General features: G+C 48.4%; 1 protein-coding gene across 3 annotated transcripts in view; it reads left to right on the top strand.

Annotated features, from left to right (window-relative positions):
- Nucleotides 1-25,999, top strand: part of SENP6 (SUMO specific peptidase 6) — a 213,981-nt gene that overhangs the window by 149,625 nt on the left and 38,357 nt on the right. For all 3 annotated transcript variants that reach the window (XM_075340189.1, XM_075340188.1, XM_075340190.1), the window contains 4 exons: nt 6,507-6,623; nt 10,745-10,864; nt 13,854-13,946; nt 15,563-15,975. In XM_075340189.1, the coding sequence (XP_075196304.1) occupies nt 6,507-6,623; nt 10,745-10,864; nt 13,854-13,946; nt 15,563-15,975 (743 nt within the window). The remainder of the gene's footprint in view (nt 1-6,506; nt 6,624-10,744; nt 10,865-13,853; nt 13,947-15,562; nt 15,976-25,999) is intronic.

Here is a 25,999-nt window from a genome sequence, read left to right as displayed (position 1 = left end):
AGACTTCCTCAGGTGCGCACGTTCCTGCAGGGGGTTTGCCACTTAGTCCCTCCTTACAAACGGCTGTTAGAACCCTGTGATTTGAACAGGGTGCTGATGGTTCTTCAGAAACCACCATTCGAGCCTATGAGGGATTTTTCTCTCTCACGTCTTTCGCAGAAAGTGGTTTTCCTAGGAGCAGTCACTTCACTTAGGAGAGTGTCTGTCGGGGCAGCATTATCGTGTAAAGCCCCCTTCCCGGTGTCTCACCAGGTCAAGGGGTTCTGCGTCCGGTTCCGGAATTTCTCCCTAAGGGGGTATCCCCCCTTTCATCTCAGTCAGGGTATCCCCGTACACTCTGTTTGTCCTCATCTAGTTCACCAATGTGAAAAGGATTTGCACTTGATTAGATCTGGTGAGAGCACTCAGACTCTACATCGATCGTACGGCGTCACTGCGCCGCTCGGATGCACTCTTTGTCCTTGTCGCTAGCCAGCGTAAAGGGTCGCAGGCTTCCAAATCAAGCCTGGCTCGGTGGAACAAGGAACCAATTCTCGAGCTTATCGTTCTGCTGGGCTTACGGTTCACTCAGGGCTGAAGGTCCATTCTACCAGAGCTGTGGATGAGTCCCGGGCTTGAGGCACCAGGCTACGGCTCAGCTTGTGTGTCAGGCGGCTACCTGGTCCAGCCTCCACACTTTCACGAAACACTATCAGGTGCATACCTATGCTTCGGCGGATGCCAGCATAGGCAGACGAGTCCTTCAGGCGGCGGTTGCCCACCTGTAGGAAGGGGCCGTTTTACGGCTCTATTACGAGGTATTACTTTACCCACCCAGGGATTGCTTTTGGACATCCCAATTGTCTGGGTCTCCCAATAGAGCGACAAAGAAGAAGGGAATTTTGTTTACTTACCGTAAATTCCTTTTCTTCTAGCTCTAATTGGGAGACCCAGCACCCGCCCCTGTTTTTTTGTGTACACATGTTGTTCATGTTGAATGGTTGCAGTTCTCCGATATTCCTTCGGATTGAATTTGCTTAAACCAGTTTATTGGCTTTCCTCCTTCTTGCTTTTGCACTAAAACTGAGGAGCCCGTGATCCCACGGGGGGTGTATAGGCAGAAGGGGAGGGGCCTTACACTTTTAAGTGTAATACTTTGTGTGGCCTCCGGAGGCAGTAGCTATACACCCAATTGTCTGGGTCTCCCAATTAGAGCTAGAAGAAAAGGAATTTACGGTAAGTAAACAAAATTCCCTTCTTTCCCCCTGACGTGGTCAAGGGTCGGACCCAGTGTCCCAAGGTGGACCCTCCAATCTCGAGGCTTGCAGCTAGATCCTTAGTTGCAGTAGAAGATGGAGCGGCACTTAAAGATGCCACTGACAGGCAGATGGAGCTCTGGCTGAAATCCATCTATGAAGCTATTGGAGCGTCGTTGGCGCCAGCTTTCGCAGCCGTATGGGCACTCCAAGCTATTTCAGCTGGGCTTATACAGGTCGACTCGGTCACACGTACATCTGCCCCGCAGGTGGCACCATTGACCTCTCAAATGTCTGCATTCGCGTCTTACGCGATTAATGCTGTCCTGGACTCTACGAGCCGTACGGCGGTGGCGTCAGCCAACTCCGTGGTTTTGCGCAGAGCCCTGTGGTTGAGAGAATGGAAAGCAGATTCTGCTTCCAAGAAGTGCTTAACCAGTTTGCCCTTTTCTCGTGACCGATTGTTTGGGGAGCGTTTGGATGAAATCATTAAACACTCCAAGGGTAAGGACTCATCCTTACCTCAACACAGACAAAACAAGCCCCAACAAAGGAGGGGTCAGTCTGGTTTTCGGTCCTTTCGAGGCTCAGGCAGGTCCCAATTCTCCTCGTCCAAGAGGACTCAAAAGGATCAGAGAGGCTCAGATTCTTGGCGGACGCAGTCACGCCCAAAAAAGACAGCAGGAAGAACCGTTACCAAGACGGCTTCCTCATGACTTTCAGCCTCCTCTCTCCGCATCCTCGGTCGGTGGCAGGCTCTCCCGCTTTGGCGGCATTTGGCTGTCACAGGTCAAAGACCGTTGGGTGAGGGACATTCTGTCTCACGGGTACAGGATAGAGTTCGTCTCTCGTCCTCCAACTCGTTTCTTCAGCACTTCCCCACCGCCCGACCGAGCCGATGCTCTGCTGCAGGCGGTGACCGCTCTAAAGGCAGAAGGAGTGGTGACTTCCGTTCCTCTTCAGGAACAAGGTCACGGTTTTTACTCCAATCTGTTTGTGGTGCCAAAGAAGGACGGGTCCTTTCGGCCCGTCCTGGATCTAAAGTTGCTCAACAAACATGTAAAAACCAGGAGGTTCCGGATGGAATCTCTCCGCTCCGTCATAGCCTCAATGTCTCAAGGAGATTTCTTAGCATCAATAGACATCAAGGATGCTTATCTTCACGTGCCGATTGCGCCAGAGCATCAGCGTTTTCTACGCTTCGTTATAGAAAGCGAACACCTGCAGTTCGTAGCGTTACCTTTCGGGCTGGCAACAGCCCCTCGGGTCTTCACCAAGGTCATGGCAGCAGTAGTAGCTGTCCTGCACTCGCAGGGTCACTCCGTGATCCCGTATTTGGACGATCTACTTATAAAGGCACCCTCTCAAGAGGCATTCCAACACAGCCTGAACGTGGCACTGAAGACTCTCCAGAGTTTCGGGTGGATTATCAACTTTTCAAAGTCAAATCTAACCCCGACCCAATCACTAACATATCTTGGCATGGAGTTTCATACTCTCTCAGCGATAGTGAAGCTTCCACTGGACAAGCAGTGCTCTCTGCAGACAGGGGTGCAATCTCTCCTGCAGGGCCAGTCCCACTCCTTGAGGCGCCTCATGCATTTCCTAGGGAAGATGGTGGCAGCAATGGAAGCAGTCCCTTTCGCGCAGTTTCATCTGCGCCCTCTACAATGGGACATTCTCCGCCAATGGGACGGGAAGTCGACGTCCCTCGACAGGGATGTCTACCTCTCTCAGGCAACCAAGGACTCTCTCCGTTGGTGGCTTCTTCCCACCTCATTGTCAAAAGGAAAGTCGTTCCTACCCCCATCCTGGGCGGTGGTCACGACAGATGCGAGCCTATCAGGGTGGGGAGCAGTGTTTCTTCACCACAGGGCTCAGGGTACGTGGACTCAGAGAGAGTCCACCCTTCAGATCAATGTTCTGGAAATCAGAGCAGTATATCTTGCTCTGCGAGCCTTCCAACAGTGGCTGGAGGGCAAGCAGATCCGGATTCAGTCGGACAATTCCACAGCGGTGGCGTACATCAACCACCAAGGGGGAACACGCAGTCGACAAGCCTTTCAAGAAGTCCGGCGGATTCTGACGTGGGTGGAAAACACAGCATCCACCATATCCGCAGTTCACATCCCAGGCGTGGAAAACTGGGAAGCAGACTTTCTCAGTCGCCAGGGCATGGACGCAGGGGAATGGTCCCTTCACCCGGACGTGTTTCAGGAGATCTGTCGCCGCTGGGGGATGCCGGACGTCGACCTGATGGCGTCACGGCACAACAACAAGGTCCCGGTTTTCATGGCACGGTCTCACGATCACCGAGCTCTGGCGGCAGACGCCTTAGTTCAGGATTGGTCGCAGTTCCGACTACCTTATGTGTTCCCACCTCTGGCATTGTTGCCCAGAGTGCTCCGCAAAATCAGGTCCGACTGCCGTTGCGCCATTCTCGTCGCTCCAGACTGGCCAAGGAGGTTGTGGTACCCGGATCTGTGGCATCTCACGGTAGGACAACCGTGGGCACTACCAGGCCGTCCAGACTTGCTGTCTCAAGGGCCGTTTTTCCATCTGAATTCTGCGGCCCTGAACCTGACTGTGTGGCCATTGAGTCCTGGATCCTAGGGACCTCAGGTTTATCTCATGATGTTGTTGCCACCATGAGACAGGCTAGGAAACCATCCTCCGCCAAGATCTACCACAGAACGTGGAAGATATTCTTATCTTGGTGCTCTGCTCAGGGAGTTTCTCCCTGGCCATTTGCATTACCTATTTTTCTTTCCTTCCTGCAGTCTGGGTTGGAAAAAGGTTTGTCGCTTAGCTCCCTTAAAGGACAAGTCTCTGCGCTATCCGTATTCTTTCAGAAGCGCCTGGCGCGACTTCCTAAGGTACGCACGTTCCTGCAAGGGGTTTGTCATATCATTCCCCCTTACAGGCGGCCATTGGAACCCTGGGATCTGAACAAGGTTCTGATTGCTCTCCAGAAGCCACCTTTCGAGCCTATGAAGGAGATTTCCTTTTCTCGGCTTTCACAGAAAGTGGCTTTTCTGGTGGCGGTCACGTCTCTTCGGAGAGTGTCAGAGCTGGCGGCGTTATCTTGCAAATCTCCCTTCCTGGTGTTTCACCAAGACAAGGTAGTACTGCGTCCAATTCCAGAGTTTCTTCCCAAGGTGGTATCTTCCTTTCATCTCAATCAGGATATCACTTTACCATCTTTGTGTCCGCATCCAGTTCACCATTTTGAAAAGGGTTTACATCTGTTGGACCTGGTGAGAGCACTCAGGATCTACATTTCCCGCACGGCGTCTCTGCGCCGTTCGGATGCACTCTTTATCCTGGTCGCTGGTCAGCATAAAGGGTCGCAAGCTTCCAAATCCACCCTTGCGCGGTGGATCAAGGAACCAATTCTTCACGCCTACCGTTCTGCTGGGCTTCCGACTCCTTCTGGACTGAAGGCCCATTCTACCAGAGCCGTGGGTGCGTCCTGGGCATTACGGCATCAGGCTACGGCTCAGCAGGTGTGCCAGGCGGCTCCCTGGTCGAGTCTGCACACTTTCACCAAGCATTATCAGGTGCATACCTACGCTTCGGCGGATGCCAGCCTAGGTAGACAAGTCCTGCAGGCGGCGGTGGCCCACTTGTAAGAAAGGGCTGCCTGACAGCCCGATCGCGAGGTATTATTTTACCCACCCAGGGACTGCTTTTGGACGTCCCAATTGCCTGGGTCTCCCAATTAGGAGCGAAAAAGAAGAAGGGAATTTTGTTTACTTACCGTAAATTCCTTTTCTTCTAGCTCCAATTGGGAGACCCAGCACCCGCCCTGTTTTTCTGAGGGTATTTGTTTTTCGGGTGCACATGTTGTTCATGTTAATAACTTACGTTCTCCGATATTGTTTATCGGATTGAATTTGTTTTTGAAACAGTTATTGGCTTTCCTCCTTCTTGCTTTTGCACTAAAACTGAAGGACCCGTGCTCCCACGGGGGGGTGTATAGCCAGAAGGGGAGGGGCCTTACACTTTTAAGTGTAGTACTTTGTGCGGCCTCCGGAGGCAGTAGCTATACACCCAATTGTCTGGGTCTCCCAATTGGAGCTAGAAGAAAAGGAATTTACGTTAAGTAAACAAAATTCCCTTCTTTGTGTACTCACCGTAAAATTGTTTTCTCTTAGCCATCATTGGGGGACACAGCACCCACCCTGTTGCCCTGTTGGGCCTTGGTTCTCTGAGTCATAACCAAATAAGGTACTTTCTTTTTTTTTTTTTCTCATGTTTCTCTGTTGAGGTAAGTTTTTACTGTTTTTTTTCTCCTACTGCTTGTGTACTAAAACTGAGCTTGCCTGGCCCGGCCAGGGGGTGTATACTGCAGAGGAGGAGCTATGCTTTTGCATCTACTTAGTGTCCTCCTATGGATAGGCAGCATGACACCCATGGTCCTGTGTCCCCCAATGATGGCTAAGAGAAAACAATTTTACGGTGAGTACACAAAAATCCGTTTTTTAGAGCTGTGCCATCACAATTATTATAAAAAAGGGTTATGGAACTAGAGATTACTTTGCTGATTGCCAAGTGAACGACCATTGGGGCCCTTAGCGATCCCCAAGATCAGAGATCGACAACCACATTAGCAGGCCCTGTGTTTAAGGGAGCAGAGGTTTGCAAGCTGAACTGTATTGCCAGCCAGCCAGAAATTCCTGGACAGTCCACAAAAATAGGACACTTTTTTAGCTTTTTAATAGGAAGCTGCCTTTTTTTCAATGGACCAAAAGTAATTGGACAATTATCTCAAAAGCTCTTTAATTGGCTTCATGGTCTATTCTCTTGTTAATCCATCATCAGGTAAAGTGTCTGGAGCTGACTCTAGGTGTGGCATTTGCATTTGTAAGCTGTTCCTTTGAACCAACAACATGCGGTCAAAGGACACTGTAATGATACACAAGACCCGCGACCAATCAGTGCCGGCTTCCTTCTCCCCACTGGACATTTGTGCAGTATGTGAGTGGACTGACTTCCTGCTCATTTGTCCAAAGGTGGGGAGAAGGAAGCCGATGCTATTGTATGCGGGCCCACATGTCATAATAATGTCACATGGGCCTTGGGAACACGGCTTAAGACATCGCTGGAACTGCGTCCGCACCAGAGGTGAGTATAGGCTCATTTATTTCTATGGTGGCGAACAAGGGGGATGAGACGGCTTGTCCTAAGTATTACACAACCCCCTTTAACTTTATTTTAAGATTATTAATTTTTCTGAAAATTTTTGTAAAATATTTTTTGTTCTTTTAGATTAATTGTTTATCCTCCACCGCCTGCAAAAGGTGGGATTTCCGTTACGAATGAAGATCTCCATTGCCTAACTGAAGGAGAATTTTTAAATGATGTTATAATTGATTTCTATTTAAAGTAAGTTTTTCTATTTGCACATTTTATTATAAATTATGAAGAATTAGTTTTGTATTGAATAAAACAAATACTTGTCACAAAGAAATACATTTGCTTGACCTCTGTTTTTGCTCACCAAATGGAGGGTTAAATGGACTAGTGGCTGTATCTAAGTGCGTGCCTCCTTCTGTTGTATGGGACTTACGTAAGCATCTGAGGAAACTTACTCACCTGTTTCTATGGAAAGGGGGTATACAAAGCTATGCAATTCAAGAATACAAATTATTTTTAATCCTAAAAATAGTTTTCTTAATCAGCCATAAAAAAACACATACATGTTTCATGTCCTTTTTAACACTAGAAGTCCCAGAAATTTCGAGCTCCCCCCTGAAGTCCCGAAAGAGGGTCAAATGACCCTTAGTCCAAACTGAATAGAACGAACTAGAAACTAAATGGCTAAACTCAATGGAAAACGACAACCTCCTGTAGTGCGACAGTAATGGCCTTAATTACAGAACAAAAGACGGTGATTATAGGATGTTAGCTAAAATCCTTCAGGTCATTCGAGACCCCTCTCTGGGTTCCAAAGGTAGAAATGTTAAATGACCCCTCTCTGGGACTTCTAGTGTTAAGGTAACATTTCATTTAGATCAGAACTGTAAATGAGACATGGACTGCAATTCACATTGTATACATTGGTCTATTGACGCTAAGCCAAACTTACAAAGATGAATACCGTATATACTGGCGTATAAGACGACTTTTTACCCCCTTAAAATAATGGCTACAGTGGGGGGTCGTCTTATACGCCGGATATACGGGGGTTGTGCTGGTGTATGTACATGGCAGCGTCCAGGGGAGGTGGGGGCAGCAGCTCTGGAGCACAGGGGAACGCTGCGGCCTGCATCCTTTGATCTCCTGCACCCGCTCATATAATATGCACAGCCGCTGTCCATCTCCAATGGTGCTGAAATCGCACGCAGTGAGGGGCTGGAGCAGCGGTGCATATTCTATGAGCCTGCGTCCCAGTGTGATCGCACATGTCCCCCATGTGTTAGATTTGGCCCCCAGGCTGCTGCTCATTCTAAAATAAAAAAGCTTTAACTTACCCCTGCAGCGTTTCTCCCCGTGTCCCTGCTTCCACTGTAATCAGGCAGAGAGCTCAGCCTGCTGTGCCGATCACATGACCGCACTGACAACCAGGAAGTGGAAGAACAGAAGCACGGAGCCAGACAGGAGATAAGGAAAGAGGGTTTTATTTTACTTTGGGCAGCAGCCTAGGGGCGATATCTGACACAGGGGGACTTGTGCGATCTATATAGGGGCCATGGGCAGCACTATGGGGGAGATATCTAACACAGGGGGACTTGTGCCCATTATGGGCCCCAGTGAGCTGCTTCTAACCCCCCAGATGTATGCCCTGCCAATCCCCCCCCCGCCGATGCCGCGGGTGCTGTACCCGCCGAGCCGCGGGTGCAGGCCCCACAGAGCAGCAGAGTTGTGTGTATTTGTCTGTATGTAGCAGAGTTGTATGTGTTTGTCTGTATGTAGCAGAGTTGTACGTGTTTGTCTGTATGTAGCAGAGTTGTATGTGTTTGTATGTAGCAGAGTTGTATGTGTTTGTCTGTATGTAGCAGAGTTGTATGTGTTTGTCTGTATGTAGCAGAGTTGTGTGTGTTTGTCTGCATGTAGCAGAGTTGTGTGTGTTTGTCTGTATGTAGCAGAGTTGTGTGTGTTTGTCTGTATGTAGCAGAGTTGTATGTGTTTGTCTGCATGTAGCAGAGTTGTATGTGTTTGTCTGTATGTAGCAGAGTTGTATGTGTTTGTCTGTATGTAGCAGAGTTGTATGTGTTTGTCTGCATGTAGCAGAGTTGTGTGTGTTTGTCTGTATGTAGCAGAGTTGTATGTGTTTGTCTGTATGTAGCAGAGTTGTGTGTTTGTCTGCATGTAGCAGAGTTGTGTGTGTTTGTCTGTATGTAGCAGAGTTGTGTGTGTTTGTCTGTTTGTAGCAGAGTTGTGTGTGTCTGTTTGTAGCAGAGTGTAGTACCATTGTTTCAGTCCAGTTGTGGCTTTATACAGCAGGGAGGAGCATTCCTTGCTGTACTAAGTGAACATTGGAGCGATTGATCTGTCAATGACCCTTTAAAAACATATTGTACGGCTCTCGCGGAATTAAAATTAACATGTTGCAATCAAAGCAGACTTTTTTTCATTTGGGAGCGGGGTAGTCTTATACAGTGAGTATATCCCAAATTCTATATTTTTAGGGCAGAAGTTGGGGGTCGTCTTATACGCCCAGTCGTCTTATACGCCGGCATATACGGTATATGTTATGTAAGATTGTTAAAGGGAATCTGTCACCAGATTTTTCACTATTAAACTAAAAGTGTCACCTTCTGCAGCTCCTGGACTGCATTCTATGAAGGTGCACCTTGGCCCTGACTCCCCATCCAGACCCCAAAAATAACTTTATAAAACATGACCGTTACATATGCTAATTACCTGTGTGGCTCAGATGGGCATGCTCATTTTCTGCTCCTGTCCCCCCTCCTGCCGATGTTCGCCATCCTCCTTTCTTGATTGATGTGATGACGCTTCCGTCATCATCCTCATTGCATTTTCAAATCTCACGCCTGTGCAGTTATGTCCGATTGCGCAGGCGCAGTTCACTCTGCCATATCGTGGGCAGAGCAGAAAACATAGCTGCTCTCATGCGCGCCAGTGAGCTAAATGGATTAGGTCGGGTTCGAGGATGACGCTGGTGAGGTCATGCACAGCGCCAACCCTAATCCTCGCGCCTGCGCATTAAGCTCACCGACGCGAGGGCAGCATGTTTTCTGCTCTGCCCGCGATGCGGCAGAGCGAGCTGCGCCTGCACAAGCCAATATAACTACACAGGCGCGAGATTTGAAAATGCAACGAGGATGACGACGGAGGTGCCATCACGTCAATCAAGAAAGGACGGCGAACAGCGGCAGCAGAGGGGGCAGAAGCAGAAAATGAGCATGCCCATCTGAGCCACACAGGTAATTAGCATATGTAACGGTCAGGTTTTATAAAGTTATTTTTGGGGTCTGGATAGGGAGTCAAAGCCAAGGTGCACCTTCATAGAATGCAGTCCAGGAGCTGCAGAAGGTGACACTTTTAGTTTAATAGTGAAAAATCTGCTGACCGGTTCCCTAATCTTCTTTCAATGAAGTCACTACTGTTACTAGGCTGCTGTTACTGCTATGATGTTATGCCTGTGAGCTGCAATATCCCAGAGCCAGGGGGTTAGCTTGTAACAGAAATGAGTAATACCAGCTATTGTGCAGAAAGGGTTTTATTTTATAGTTTTTTTTGTTTTTTTTAATATACTGTGTAATAACTGTTCAACACTGCCACCTTGTGTACGATGAGTTAATTTCTCCATCTAGATAAGATTGCTGTATTTGGTCTTCAAAAAAGATCTTACTTTCCCAATGGCCAGAGTCATATCAAGATGTGCCTGATTGAGGAGGAAGCACAAGCCTATTAGAGCGGTTGTCTCATCTTAAATGGTTAAAATGCCAAAGTACTTTTAAAAACAAACAACTTTGTAGTTTATCTCTAATTAAAAATCCTCGTTATTCTCAAGTGTGGTGAGATTTTTAATTCTATAGTTTACACCAAGTTAGCTTGGTTATCGGCCACTGCTACAGTCTAGACAAGGAGCGCAGTGTTTACAAGCTGTTTTCTATAGAGCTTCTAAACTCTGCTCCGAAGCTTGCTGTATCACTGACCAACCAGCTTCAGTCTCCCTGTGCTTCTCCGGCATTGCAGACGCAAATGTGCCTCTGTTTGCAGCCTGGGAGAATGCACAATTTGAGCCGGTGGCTGAGCCATGCCGCCAGTTCAGACTGTTAATCATCAGGAATGCACCGTCCCCGAGAAGCAGGAGACAGGGGAGTACTGCGCTCCTGAAGATGTGCGCAGAGTAAAGTAGAAAAACTATACAATTATTTTGTGCCATGATTTGATTTTTTTTTTCTTAGACCATTTTTCTGGCAAAAAGTCCTTATTTCTCTCAAATGTTTCTGTTGTATTTTAACAAGTTTGTGTGAGTTATTGGGGACCCTATAGGTAAATAGTCTTATAAGCATTTGTATTTTCTTTTCATCTAGATATTTAATTCTTGAGAAACTTCGAGAAAAGGCAGACAAAATCCATATTTTCAGTTCTTTTTTCTATAAGCGTCTTAATCAGAGAGAGAGAAGGAATCTCCAAGACACGGCAAATTTAACGTAAGGAAAATGCTTTATGACTGACTAAACTGAATGTTGACGATATGCTTTTCAATTTCATGTTTTCTCCACTATCACATCATGGAATAAGGAATTAAATTTTTCTTGTGAGATTTCACCGGAAATTCAGATAAATTAGTTGAACACGTTTTTATATCCTTAAATTTCCTTTTGATTTAGAAATGTTTATTAACCCTTTCACAACATTTGACGTACACTTACGTCATGGTCTGGAAGTGGTACGTGAAAATAGATGAAAATGTACGTCATGGCAGTCATGCAGTAAAGAGAAATACAAAAGTTAGGCCTGGCTCAACTATATGTTCAACAAGGTGCTCGGAAAAAAAAGTTCCAAATATATAGAGAAAATTCCGGCACACTAATGAAAATATACAAAATAAAATTACTTTTTCAAATGCTTTTATTCTCGTATCATTCTTGTGAGGGCATAAAAAAAAAAATTTAAGTCCAACGTTACGACCACAATTTTTAGTCTTTTTCAAGGACTCAGTGGACTATAGGATTGCACGTGTCACATTCAGTGGTCTATTGCAATTGTCTAGAGATGTTATCTTCTTATAACATGCCTTTTCACCCTCGCATTAATGTTCAAAGTTGAGTATTCCTTTTATCCATTCTGAATACAGAGCTTGATCCAAAAAGAAGTGTCACATAGAAGCCAGGACCATTAAGAGTAGGGATTTAATAAGAAAGTTGGATACACCTTTAGAGAACCGGATTATTTGCTGGCTCCAGTTTTTCAACCTCAGGATCTATTAGTAATGGGAAATAAGGGTCCCCTGGATTAGTGCCTGGAAGTCAGGCACTAATCACCACGTGAATCACCTATGCAGACACTATTGAGAGATACACCTTGAAACCGTCACCCACCGGGGATTCTCATTATACAGTCCTGGTGTCCAGGAGACCCTTATTTCCCATTACTAATAGATCCTAAGCTATAAAAACTGGAGCCAGCAAATAATCCGGTTCTCTTAAGGTGTATCCAACTTTCTATTAAATCCCTACTCTTAGGCTATGTGCCCACGGGGACAGTGTCCTGCAGTTATATCCGCAGGACATTCCGCAGGAGCTCCCAGAAAACCACAGCACAACTTCTGTCTGTTTCCATGCTGCGGATGTATTGCAGAATGTCCTGGTGCGGGCATTCTGCATTGAGGATACAGTACCATGGCTTCGGCACTGCATCCTCAATGCAGAACAAGTGCTGCAGTGATCGGGGCGTTCATATTACTTACCTCCATCATGCAGCACCACGCTTTCCGGCGGCCGGGTCACTCTGTCAGCGTCTGGTGCACTGTGCTGGAGAAGGTGGGCGGGCCTGCACTAGCTCCAGCTGTCACATGACCGGAGCTCGTGCAGGCCCCGCCCACTTCTTCCTTCCTGTACCTGGATCGACCACGTTCCTGTGCACCGGACGGAGAAAATGACATTGTTGTCTTCTATCAAGGCAGGTAAGTATATGGGACCCTGCGGAGAAGTCTGCAGGAATAATTCCCATGCTGCTGATTTTTTCGCAGGGAAATCCGCATTATTTCCGCTGCGGAAAAAACCCAGCGTGGGCACAGCAGTTCCCAAATACCATAGAAATGGCTGGGGAGTAGCTGTGCTGCAGATTGTTGAATAATCTGCAGAATTTCTGCGAAAAATCTGCATCAAATTCCGCGCATTTTCCGCAGCGTGGGCACATAGCCTTATTGGTCCTGGCTTACGTTGCATAGTTTTCCCTTGCGTATTTGGTGCAGATTTGGTCCAGAAAGAATGAAATGCATCAAATACACAAGGGAAAAATACTCATCGTGGGCACAGCACGTCTGAATTCTCATAGACTTTGCTGCCTTCACAATGGTCAGGCAGATTTTGCTGCAGATTTCTAAAAATCTGCGTCAAAATCCGCAGCGTGCGCACAGGGCCTTAGACCACAGCCAGGCTGGCTTTTCAAACTTTGTTTTTTTTTCAATGTTTTAGAGTTAAGCATACTTGGCTGCAATTGTGCAGCCAGTCTCTGGTTCATGCTGCCTGTGGTTCTGGCAGGATGAACCTTGAGGCAGGTTCACTCCTCAAATTGTAAACTAGCCTGCCAAAATCTGATCCGTTGATGTACAAGCAAATAAAAGCATTTCCTTAAGTAAAACAATGAGAATGTATATTAGCGATAGGAAACTAATAAAAAGCCCAAGGTCATGGCATATAGACTACAAGGGGGGAAAAAGGGCCCACACAACTTTAGTATTCAAAGAATGTACAATGCACAAATACACCATGCAGCCAATATACAAACACGATCCGTCAGCACACTGCAACTAATGAACAGATAAGCTCAATATTGCTGTGAACCTTAAAAACGTAAGGTACTTAGTATTTTGTTATCAAAGAGCGCAAAAACCATCCAATCACATCAAGGTGTACCTGAGTATAGATGGACTTTGATCACTAAATGTCCTACTTTTCTATGTGCCAAGCCTGGCCTCGCCTGAAGCAGATTGGCCCATGAGGCCTGGCTTGGCACATGCAGAGTTGGATAGCTTTTGTGTTCTTTGATCAAAAAATCTGAGCTCCTTGCATTTTTAAGGTTTACATCATTATTGGAGCTCATTAATCGCGGTGTGCTGACACATCGTCTACGCATGACCTGACATTTAGACTATGATGGTCATAGAATTTACTTGCAAATACATGATAAAAATCAAATATATCTTTGTACCGTGTTAGCCAGTAGAGATAAAAAAATTGTTTAAAAGAACTGAAGTCCTCAGAGGTTGATACCTTTTAATGGCTAACTGAAAAGATGGTAATAATTGCAAGCTTTCGAGACTACTCAGGTCTCTACCATGCCTGATGAAGAGACCTGAGTAGTCTCGAGAGCTTGCAATTATTACCATCTTTTCAGTTAGCCATTAAAAGGTATCAACCACTGAGGACTCTCAGTTCTTGCAAATACAGACACTAACGCATTTCTCCTTCTAAGATTGCAACAAAGAAGGCATGGAAGAGTAAAGACATGGACCAGACATGTGGATATCTTTCAGAAAGACTTCATATTTGTTCCACTTAATGAAGCGTAAGTAAATGCTAAGACTCCTGAACAGACCTTTCGTTCATACAAAAACATCATCTATTTCTATAAAATTAGTCAATGTGGTAAACCATAGGATGTTAATTACCTGTTTGGTCATTTTAAGTGACCTTGTGTCTTTTGAATCTGCTTGTCTGTGAATATTACAGCATTTTTTATATATATATATATATATATATATATATATATATATATATATATAATATACATACCGTATTTTTCGCTTTATAAGACGCACCCCAAATTTAGACATAAAAAAAGGTAAAAAAATAAAAATGGGGTCCGTCTTATACTCCGGTGTTCTCTTACCGGTGGGGGGCAGCAGTGGTGAAGCGGGGTCACAGGAGGCAGAGGTTGTGCTGGGAGGCGGGTCAGTGGCAGCGGCGTCCGTGGTGGCGGCAGCAACGGCGTCCGTGGTGGCGGGAGCGGCGGCGGGTGAGTCGTGCAGCAGGCCGGTGCAGTGAGTGTCCTAGTGTCCGCAGTGCCGGTTCAAATGATGGCGCCTGGAGCGGCGCATGTGCAGTTGGAGCTCTCATCCAAGAGCTCCATCTGCGCACGCGCCCGCTCCCGGCGCCATTATTTGAAACGGACCGCAAACAAACTGGGTAACCTGCTGCACAGCCGCACGCACAGTGGCAGGCGGCCCGCACACCCTGCGTGCGAGCGGCCGGGTACCTTTGCTTGCGTGCAAGTGGCAGCCGGGTACTTGTGGCTGCGTGCGGGCAGCAGTCGGGTGCCTGTGTGAGGGTGGCAGCCGGGTGCCTATCGGTGTCGGCTGCCTCCCGCACACAGGCCCCCGTCTGCCGCACGCAGGCGCAGGCCCCTGGCTGCCGCCCGCACGCAGCCACGGGTACCTGAATGCCGCCCGCACGCAGGCACAGGCACCCGACTGCTGCCCGCACGCAGCCACAGGTACCCGGCTGCCACCCGTACGCAAGCACAGGTACCCAGCTGCTTGCACGCAGCCACAAGCACCCGGCCGCCCGATCACCGCACAGACAGGATCCCCAGGTAAAGCTATATTCGGATTTTAAGACGCACCCCTCCATTTTCCTCACAAATTTTTGAGAGGAAAAGTGCGTCTTATAATCCGAAAAATATGGTATATACTGTTCCATCAGATACAAGCCCAGTTTGCTGTGGTTTTTTTCCCCCATGATTTAGCACACAAGAAAATGGTGTGTTCAAGGCTACATGCTCACAGTCTGCAAGATACTGCGTTATTGACTCTGTGTCACTCCTCTTGTGGAGACGCTGGTAATTCTACAAGGGAGAATGCAGCGAGCGCCCATGCCTACAATCAGGATTCTGGGCCCACTGGATTTTTGCTGTGTTCTCCCACTGACAACACTGGCATCTCTGCAAGTATAAATTGCCATTCTGTGGCTCAGGAAGCCGTGCCACATGTCCGTTTATGCCACGTATAAAAGAAGCACAGTAGGCAGGAGATTTCTATAAATCCCATCCACTGTGCTTGTACTGCACAACACAGCGTCTTGGATGCAGCAAAAAAACACTACATCCAGAACGCGAGTATCACTGATTGTGGGCACGGGCTCTAATAGTTTTGTTGATTCATTTTGTTTTTATTTCTCTTGCAGTGCTCATTGGTTTTTAGCCGTCATTTGTTTCCCTGGCCTAAAGGAACCAATGTATTATCCTAATAAGTCCTACCAAGAGACTAGTAGACCATCCACTCCTGTGGCACAGCCAGATGGTAATCGGACCTCTGCGCCTTCTGCTGAATCACCATCCTGTTTGCAAAGCAGTTCTTCTAAGTCACCGCCTAAGAAATTGTCCAGCAAAAAACAATCTCTTCCTTCTGATGACACAAGCTCTGGGACTGAAGATAGTGACGGCCCAGGCAATAAAAGAAGGCACAGCCTCAGAAAAAATGATCAAGGACTCCAAGAATCCGATGGCTCTCAGAAATCTCCATTTCCACAAACAGACTGTAGTACTAAAAATGTCAATGGAATAGCAAACGAATGTAAAACTCCACTGAAGCAGGCTGGTGAGTATGTTGTGTGGTTTAAGCAAAAGCTACATTTTCTCTCTTTATACTTGGATTTAGAAAAGCAGTATATTTATACAGGAAGCAAAGTGAGGTTAGAAACCTTGGCTCTTCATTAAAGGGAAGGTGTCGCGTTTTTTTATTTTTGTATTAAAAATAGTGATTATGAAATCAAGTATTTTTAATACAAAAATAAAATCGCAGCTTATTTAGTTTTTATTTAATTCTAATTTTACTGGAGGCACTGGGGGCTGCCATGCTGGATTTGCTGTGTGTAACGACAGTTACTCACTCCTTTATGGCAGCCCCTGTGCATAGACTCTGATAGTCGGAATCTGACCCCTAGGCTTATTACAGGAGATCTCCCTGCTGTGAAATGGACGCGCCCCCTGGGCTGTCCACATCACAGCAGAGCGAGGAGATCAGGGCCATCTTTCTGCAGCTCACAGCGGTCATGCTGTGTGCTGAACTTTTCCCACTGTCACCCGTTCTGCACGTGGGGAGTAGTGTACCGGTGCCCCTCCCCCCGCCGCCGATGCCACCTTCTCTGATAATACCCACACGCTTTCCCAACATGGCCTGTCACCTGTCTGCCTGTGTGTGAGTAGTGTATGACCCCCTCCTTCCCCGGACGCAGCGGGCATGCTTGTGCGTGCGCGCGCGCGCGTGTGTGTGTGTGTGTGTGTGTGTGTGTGTGTGTATTGCAGAGCATTTTGCATGTGTACTGGCAGAGCAATGTGCGTGCTTGTGTGTGTGTTGCAGAGCATTTTGCGTGTGTGTGCTGGCAGAGCAATGTGTGTGCGTGCTTGTGTGTGTGTGTTGCAGAGCATTTTGCGTGTGTGCTGATAGAGCTGTGTGTGTGTGCGCGTGTGCCACTGCATGTGAGTACCTGTGTGTGTACCGGTGATACCGTCTGCTGAGCCGTGTATCTAATCCTCTCCTGCGTGATACTGTCTGCTGAGCCGTGTATCTAATCCTCTCCTGTGATACTGTCTGCTGAGCTGTGTATATAATCCTATCCTGTGATACTGTCTGCTGAGCCGTGTATCTAATCCTATCCTGTGTGATACTGTCTGCTGAGCTGTGTATGTAATCCTATCCTGTGTGATACTGTCTGCTGAGTCATGTATCTAATCCAATCCTGTGATACTGTCTGCTAAGCTGTGTATCTAATCCTCTCCTGTGTGATACTGTTTGCTGAGCCGTGTATCTAATCCTATCCTGTGTGATACTGTCTGCTGAGCCGTGTATCTAATCATGTTCGGTGTGATATTGTCTGCTGAGTCGTGTATCTAATCCTCTCCTGTGTGATACTGTCTGCTTAGCCGTGTATCTAATCCTATCCTGTGATACTGTATGCTGAGCTGTGTATCTAATCCTATCCTGTGTGATACTGTCTGCTGAGCCGTGTATCTAATCCTATCCTGTGTGATACTGTCTGCTGAGCCGTGTATCTAATCCTATCCTGTGTGATACTGTCTGCTGAGCCGTGTATCTAATCCTATCCTGTGTGATACTGTCTGCTGAGCCGTGTATCTAATCATGTTCGGTGTGATATTGTCTGCTGAGTCGTGTATCTAATCCTCTCCTGTGTGATACTGTCTGCTTAGCCGTGTATCTAATCCTATCCTGTGATACTGTCTGCTGAGCCGTGTATCTAATCCTATCCTGTGATACTGTCTGCTGAGCTGTGTATCTAATCCTATCCTGTGTGATACTCCAGCTGTCCTTGGTGACACTTTAGACATTCTGGTCACCAACAAAATGGCTGTGCATTGTGTCCCTACATGTCATTCTCTGTTATCTGTTGTAAACACTCAGATTAGGAGGGGGAGGCGTGCCATCACACACAGGAGAGCAGACTCCGCCCACTTTTACTGCAGTTGTAATGTGAGTTTTTTCTACAGTGGGATTTCTGTAGGATTTCATACGCTGCTCCCCCTAGTGTTTAACAGTGAAAAATATCAAACTTTTTAATTTTTTTTTATATTTTGCACAATTAAAAACAAATAATATTATTTAAACAAAACATTTAAACATTATTACTTTACATTTTTTCAGTTATTGATTTTTTTGTTTTTTTTTACGATACCTTCCCTTTAAAGGGTTATAGTGGATAAGAAAAGCATTGTTCCTTTCTAACTCACATTGTACTACGTCTGCATGTTTGTCTACCCTCATGCTAATAAAAAGCAAAAATACAGATTACAATAAAACTGCTACACACATGAGAAACATTTTATATTTAACACAATCCTTTTCAGAAATTAACTTTATGCCTGTACTTGTAATCACCTCAACGATAGTTATTTTGTCAAAAATAGTAAATAACATAAATATAAATTTGCGCGATAACAATACCAAGTATTAAATTAATATTTAAAAAAAAAAAAGTGCCCCAAAATAGTTTGCAATTAATTTACAACTATGACTGCTTCAAACAAAGATACGTCATAAAATAATAATAATAATAATCTTTATTTCTATAGCGCCAACATATTCTGCAGCGCTTTACAATTCAGGAGGATCATGTACAAACAAGTAACAGTTATGGAAGATACAATATTTAGAGGGAAAAAAGACATCCCTGCTCGTGAGAGCTTACAATCTACAATGAGGAGGAGGGGGGGGCAGGGTACAAGTGCTTATTTACAATGACAATCCAGCCATCTCAAGGAAATGGGGGATAGATAATGGCTGCCTGGGCCAGTTGCCCAGAGCCTTGAGATGCATTTGGGTGCAGTGGAGTTTGACGTGGGGTTACCGTATTTTTCGGACCATAAGACGCACTTTTTCTTCATCGTTCCTATGGGAGACCCAGACCATGGGTGTATAGCTACTGCCTCCGGAGGACACACAAAGTACTACACTCAAAACGTGTAGCTCCTCCCTCCTAGCATATACACCCCCTGCTAGCCAGTCCTAGCCAGTTCAATGCTTTGTGTTTCAGGAGGATCACACACACATGCATTCTCTGATTTTGATTTTTGATTTTTCCTTCTGGATCAAAGATTTGGAAGAAAAGCGGGTCCAGCTGGACTCCCGTCATGTCCCTTCTCACCCCACTGTGTTGGCGGTGCTGTTAAGGTTGATTTCCAAGGCTGGAGCCTTCTCATGCCGCGCTCCTTCACCATCCCATGCTGGGGCTCTGGCTTGAAGTGGGAGCCAACACGGTTCTCACTGCTTTGCAGGAGACCGGTCTCCATCCGCAGCCCTTTTGCAGGATCCTGCTGGACGGAGCTATCACCTCCCAGGAACCTGGCAACCTGCGTCTCACAAGCTAAGTATATGAGACGTTATTACCACAGAAAGTGGTCTTTCCAGGGGTCCTTTATGTTTATTTATTGGGGGAGTGTGTTTTATGTTTGGTGTAAACGTTTCCGGCCGGTTCTCCAGTTTTCACTGGAGAACCGCGCCGAGGGTGCCTGCACGCCAGCCGCATGTTTTACTATAGGCCCCGGCTTCGCCTGAGGCCTAGTTTCGGTTTCCACTGTCTCTGCATGTCAGTCAGGCAGAGGGACAGTGTGGCTCCGCCCAGCGGCTGTGCAGCACAAGGGAAGGGACACTCCTCACTGAGGAAGGATTCCCTCCCCTGGCTACCTCATTTGCCGCTCTCAGAGTAGGCCCCGCCCCCTCTCCTCGCTCCGGTCGCCATTTTCTCAGCGTTCTCTGTGCCTGCATAGGCACAGAGATTCCACATTGTGACAAGTGGGGACCTGGGCTGAGGGACTAGAGGTCACAGACATGTCTGTTTAAACGATTTGGCAGCCACAACCTCCGGTTTGTGCAGCTGCTTATTTTATCTGTTTATATATGCGGGGGGCCATTCTAGGCAGAGCCCCCACCTCTGCAGCATGTCTCACAGAGCGAGGCTGCAGGCTGTTTTTATTATTCACTGCAGGTAGTCTCGTACGGCTGTACCGAGCTCATAACCACTGTGGCCCCTCAGCTTGGAGGCTCATTAGTGGTCCCTCCAGCTGCTCCGGTTTCGGTGGCTGACCCCTGGGGGAATCCTATTTCCAGGGGTCGGCTGTCCCGGCATCTGCTGAGCATGCAGCCCCCTTCTCAGGGCGTTTTCTGCTTCAGCTCGCTCAGCAAAGCTCACAAAGGACTCTCCTTCTGGGCTCAGACCCCGTCCTCCTGACAGGGAGACGCAGGGTCCTATGTCCTCCCCGTCCCGCAGCTCTGATTACGAGCTAATTCACTGGACGAGGAGGATGTCTCTACCAGGGGCTCGGACGCTACTTTATGTACATTGATCCGTCCGTAGGTGACGCAGATGCGAATGATTGGATTGCGTCCATTATACTTGTACTGGACCTCCATCCGCCTGTATCAGGGGAGTATTCCCCGCTGGCAGAAAGGCATCAGTATACCTTTAACAGGACGAGGAGTGTGTTCCTTAACCACTCCAGTTTTCAGCCCGCTGCGTCCAAGCCCACAGCCTGTCCTGCAGACCCCAAAGCGGGGTTCTGCTGCCTGTTTCCCCCTCCCATCAGAGGTGGTCAAGGAGTGTACTCATTCGCCAAGGGTGGCCCCTCCGGTCTCTAGACTTTCATTCCGGATAGTTGTATCAGTGGCTGACGGCACCTCTATAAGGATCCCACGGTACATTAATTTTGTACTGGACCTCAATCCGCCGGAGTTACCTTACCTAGGAGAACACAACGTGTGTTCCTTAATCACTCCAGTTTTCAGGCCCCTGTGACCAAGCCCAGGGTCCGCTCTGACAGTCGCTTCCCATGAAGCGTGATTCTGAGGACTGTGTTTCCCCTGTCCACCAATGGTGGTCAAAAAGTGGGCTCATTCACCTCAGGTGGCTCAGCCCGGACCGTTATGTCAGTGGCTGATGGCTCCTCACTTAAAGTTTTGCGGTCCGCCCGGTTGTCCTTTTGGCCAAGTCGGTATGGGGGCGGCAGGAACTTCGTTCTCCTCAGCTTTACAGCAGTGCGGTTTTTTTGTACCTTCTCTGCTTCTCTGGAGGAGATGCATTCCCTCACAGGGACTCTATGCCCAAAACGGTTGCCTGAACTTCCAGACTTCAGTCTTTTCATCCTAGGCCAGGTCTGCCATGCTGGACACCGCACGGCGGTGGTCTTGGCTACTTTCCTCGCTTTCCGCAGGCTCCTGTGGCTTCGGAAACAGAAGGCAGATGCCTCTATAGAGGTCCCTTGCTGGGCTCCCCTTTGGTGGGACCAGTCTCTTCGGAACCAACTGGATGAAATTAAGGAAGCTCTTGGCGGGGAGAGTTCTTCCTTGCCACAAACCTAAACCAGGGAACCTGTCCAGGGCAGGAATCAGTTGAGGTTTCGGTGGTTTCCGTTCCTCCATCTGATCGTCCTCTAGCTCGGCCTAGGTTCATAGAACCAAATGGCTCGAAGCTGCGTCTTCAGAAGACCGCAGGAGATGCTGCCACTGAGTCAGCTTCCTCCGAGCTATCTAGCCACGCCAACAACCTCCTTGGTCGGTGGCAGGCTCTCTCCACTTGGCGACGTATGGTTCTAACACGTCTCCGTTCAGTGGGGGCGGGATTATATCTCCCATGGCTACAGGATGGAATTCTGTCCACCCGCCAAACAGATTTTTTCTGTCAACTCCTCCCGGCTCCAAGGCCGCCGCCTTCTCACAGGCCGTGGCATTTCTTGCAGGCCAATGGAGTAATTGTACCGGTTCCCGACTGGGAACGGTTCTGAGATTTTTGCTTAAATCTATTCCTAGTCCCCGAAGAGGGCGGTGCCTTCCGACCTGGATCTTTAGCTTTTCAAGCATGGTCAGGTGTGGTGTTTTCACATGGAGTCTCGGTCTTGTTCCGTGTGTTTTTCACCGGATCAATCAAGAACCCAAGGAGATTCCCTAGCAGCCATCGGCATCAGAGATGCCTATCTGCAGGGGTCAATCGCAGTTTCACACCAGCGTTGACTACGTTCTGCAATCCGAGTGGTCCAATTCGTGGCTCTTCCCTTGGGGTTAGCCACGGCCCCTCGAGTATTCTCATTGGGGCAGCTGTGATTAGGGTCCTGCACCCCTAGGGATTGGCAGTGATCTTTTGCCCTGGACGGCCTTCTTGTCGGGGCTTCATCCAGTGCAGACTCTTAGCACAGTGCTTCGCTCACTCTCGCCACTCTAACCTATTCGGGTGGCTTGTCATCCTGTCCAAGTCCACTCTGACTTCGAACCAGAGGTTCTCAGGGACGCAATTCGAGACTCTGTCGGCACTTGTGAAGCTGCTCTTAGTCGATCAGTAGTTCCTCCGCTGGCGGTCGACGTCGTTCTATCAGACACCAAATACAGGTGCTGGTCAGACGGTGGCGCCAATGGAAGCGATTCTTTGCCCAGTTTCTCCTGCGTCCTCTGAGACTGGATGTTTTCCGCTGTACACGCGAACTCCCTCCTTCCACGGGGTGGTGGCTTCGCCACTGACCAGGGGCTCGTTTCAGTGGTGGCTTCGGCCACTCTGTCTCAGGGACGCTCCTTCCTGGCCCCGTCCCGGGTGATCCTCACCAGGATGCTGGTCTTTCCGCCTTGGCAGCAGTATATCTCCACCGTGGAGCGCAGGGCGCTTGGACTCTGTCCGAATCAGCCCTCTGGATCAATGTGCTGGAAATCAGAGCTGTATTTCTAGCTCTCTAAGCCTTCACCATCTGTTGGCGGCTAGGCACATTCGAGTCCAGTCGGACAACGTGACAGCGTTTTCCTACATCAACTTCCAGGGCGGGACACTCAGCCGCCTGGCAATCTTGGCGGCTCAACATATCTTCAGTGGACAAGGGACTCCTAGTCCACCGTATCCGCAGCCCACATCCTAGATGTGAAAACTGCGAGGCAGACTATTTCAGCTGTCCAACCGTGGTCCACAATCCTCAGGTTTTGCGGTAGACACACTGGTTCATGTTTGATCCCAGCTTCGTCTCTTTACGTATTTCACCCTCTTCCTCTTGTCCAGAGTCCTGCGCAAGATCAGTAAAGGGGGCCGTCGAGTCATTCTCATACTCCAGACTGACCCAGGCAGGCTTGGTATTCTGACCTGCTCCTTCTGTCCGTTGGGTTGCCATGGCATCTTCCGGACCGTCCAGACCTTTTCTCAAAAGGTCCGTTTTTTCCGTCAGAATTCTGGATTCTCGGATTGACGGCGTAGCTCTTGAGTCCTGGATCTTGGCGACTTCTGGTATCCTTCCTGAAGTCATCTCCGCTATGACTCGAGCTCCAAAGTGTCCTTTGACCTTTTTGGCCTTGCCGACCCTCCTGTCCCTTCCACAGTCCGGTCTACAGCTAGGACTATCCCTCATTAAGGGACAGGTCTCGGCTCTGTCAGTATGTGCCAGCGGCGTATCGTCCGGCTGGCTCCGGTGCGCTCCTTTAAGGGCGCATCTCACATCATTCCGCCTTTCCGGCGGCCTATGGAGCCCTGGGACCTTAATCCGGTCCTCCCGGTTCCCGGAAACTGGAGGTTTCTTTGTTTCATCTTTCACAGAAAGTAGTCTTTCTAGTGGCTATAATTTCCCGCCAGAGAGTTCTGGCTGCACTCTCTCGGAGTCACCCCCTTTTTTGGTCTTTTGCATCAAGACAAGGTGGTCTCCGTCCGACTCCGGACTTTTTTCCCTAAGGTGGTTACTGCTTCCACCTTATCCGGGGCAATTTTCCTGCCTTCCTTTTGTCCGGCTCCTGTTCATCGCTTTGAGGAAGCGTTGCATATCCTGGATCTGGTGCGGGCGCTCCGGATCTATGTGTCTCGCACCGCCGTTATTAGGCAGTGCACCTCTCTCTGGTGCTGACTGCTAGTCAGCGTAGCGGTCTCTCGGCATCTAAGCCGACCCTGGTTCGTTGGCTTAGGTCGGCCATTTCCGAGGCCTACAAGTGTACTCAAGTGCCTTCCCCGCCGGGGATCAGAGCACATTTGATCAAACCTGTCTGTGCCTTTTGGGCTTTCAGGCACCAGGCTACGGCTCAGTAGGTCTGTCAGACTGCAGCTCGAATTAGTCTGCATACTTTTTCGAAGCACTACCCAAGGCATGCTCATGCTTTGGCAGACGCGGGCTTGAGCAGACGCATCTTTCCGGCGTCTGTCGCCCATTTGTGAAGTTAGGTTTTGCCTGCTTCTCAGTTGTCTGTTTATTCCCACCCATGGACTGCTTTAGAACGTCCCATGGTCTGGGTCTCCCATAGGAACGATGAAGAAAAAGAGAATTTTGTTACTTACCGTAAATTCTTTTTCTTATAGTTCCGTCATGGGAGACCCAGCACCCTCCCTATTGCCTGTTGGCAGGTTTTCTTGTTCCGTGTGTCTTCACCGGCTGTTATTGTTGTAGACAGAGGTTCTGGTTCTTCCGGGTTTTACTCTGTCTCTTCTTGTGGGTGGATGTCCTCCTTCAGCTTTTGCACTAAACTGGCTAGGACTGGCTAGCAGGGGGTGTATATGCTAGGAGGGAGGAGCTACACGTTTTGAGTGTAGTACTTTGTGTGTCCTCCGGAGGCAGTAGCTATACACCCATGGTCTGGGTCTCCCATGACGGAACTATAAGAAAAAGAATTTACGGTAAGTAACAAAATTCTCTTTTTTTCCCCCCAAATGTTGGGGGAAAGTGGGGGGTGCGTCTTATGGTCTGACTGTGGCTGCGGGGAATGAGGTGCTGCGGTGGAGCGGGTCATCAGGGGCATGAGCAGGCTGTAGCAGCCTGCTGTGACCACGTGGGCCCGCTCATTACATATGCACGCCCATCCTCCCGCCCATCTCTCAGCGCAGAAGCCGGCGCTGACAGGTGGGCGGGAGGACGAGCGGGGATGCGCGCATAGTAAAGAGTCGGTCCGCATTATCACCCCTGGCAATTACAGCCTGGAGTGATCATGTGCGGCTGTATTCACTGCCCCCCGCGTCATCATCAGCGCGGGGTGCAGTGAATCAGTACACTCACCCGTCTCCGTGTGTGGAGCCGTCCCCCTGCAGCACGCGATGTCTTCCTGTCTGTGCCGGTCAGCTGATCTGTGCTGATCAGCTGATCGGCACAGACAGGAAGACATCGCGTGCTGCAGAGGAACGGCTCCACACACACAGGTCAGTGGTGCAGAGAGGAAGATGATCGGTGCTGGAGGGAGTGAGGAAAAGGTGAGTATAAACGTTTGTTTTGTTTTTTTCTCTGTGCTATAGGATACAGGCCATATACCAGGATGGTATATGAGCACGATGGGGCCATATAGCAGGATGGGAGTATATGAGCAGGATGGATGGGGGGGTATATGAACAGGATGGGGGGTATATGAACAGGATGGGGGGTATATGAACAGGATGGGGGGTATATGAACAGGATGGGAGTATATGAGCAGGATGGATGGGGGGTATATGAACAGGATGGGGGTATATGAACAGGATGGGAGTATATGAGCAGGATGGATGACGGGTATATGAACAGGATGGGGGTATATGAGCAGGATGGATGGGGGGTATATGAACAGGATGGGGGTATATGAGCAGGATGGATGGGGGGGTATATGAACAGGATGGGGGTATATGAACAGGATGGGAGTATATGAGCAGGATGGATGGGGGGGTATATGAACAGGATGGGAGTATATGAACAGGATGGGAGTATATGAACAGGATGGGAGGTATATGAACAGGATGGGAGGTATATGAACAGGATGGGGGGTATATGAACAGGATGGGGGGTATATGAACAGGATGGGGGGTATATGAACAGGATGGGGGGTATATGAACAGGATGGGGGGTATATGAACAGGATGGGGGTATATGAACAGGATGGGGGGTATATGAACAGGATGGGGGGTATATGAACAGGATGGGGGGTATATGAACAGGATGGATGGGGGGTATATGAACAGGATGGGGGGTATATGAACAGGATGGGGGTATATGAACAGGATGGGGGTATATGAACAGGATGGGAGTATATGAGCAGGATGGATGGGGGGTATATGAACAGGATGGGGGTATATGAGCAGGATGGATGGGGGGGTATATAAACAGGATGGGAGTATATGAACAGGATGGGAGTATATGAACAGGATGGG

Source organism: Anomaloglossus baeobatrachus, chromosome 3, assembly GCF_048569485.1.
Source record: "Anomaloglossus baeobatrachus isolate aAnoBae1 chromosome 3, aAnoBae1.hap1, whole genome shotgun sequence".
NCBI classification, from domain to species: Eukaryota; Metazoa; Chordata; class Amphibia; order Anura; family Aromobatidae; genus Anomaloglossus; species Anomaloglossus baeobatrachus.
This window is presented reverse-complemented; position numbering and strand designations above follow the sequence as displayed.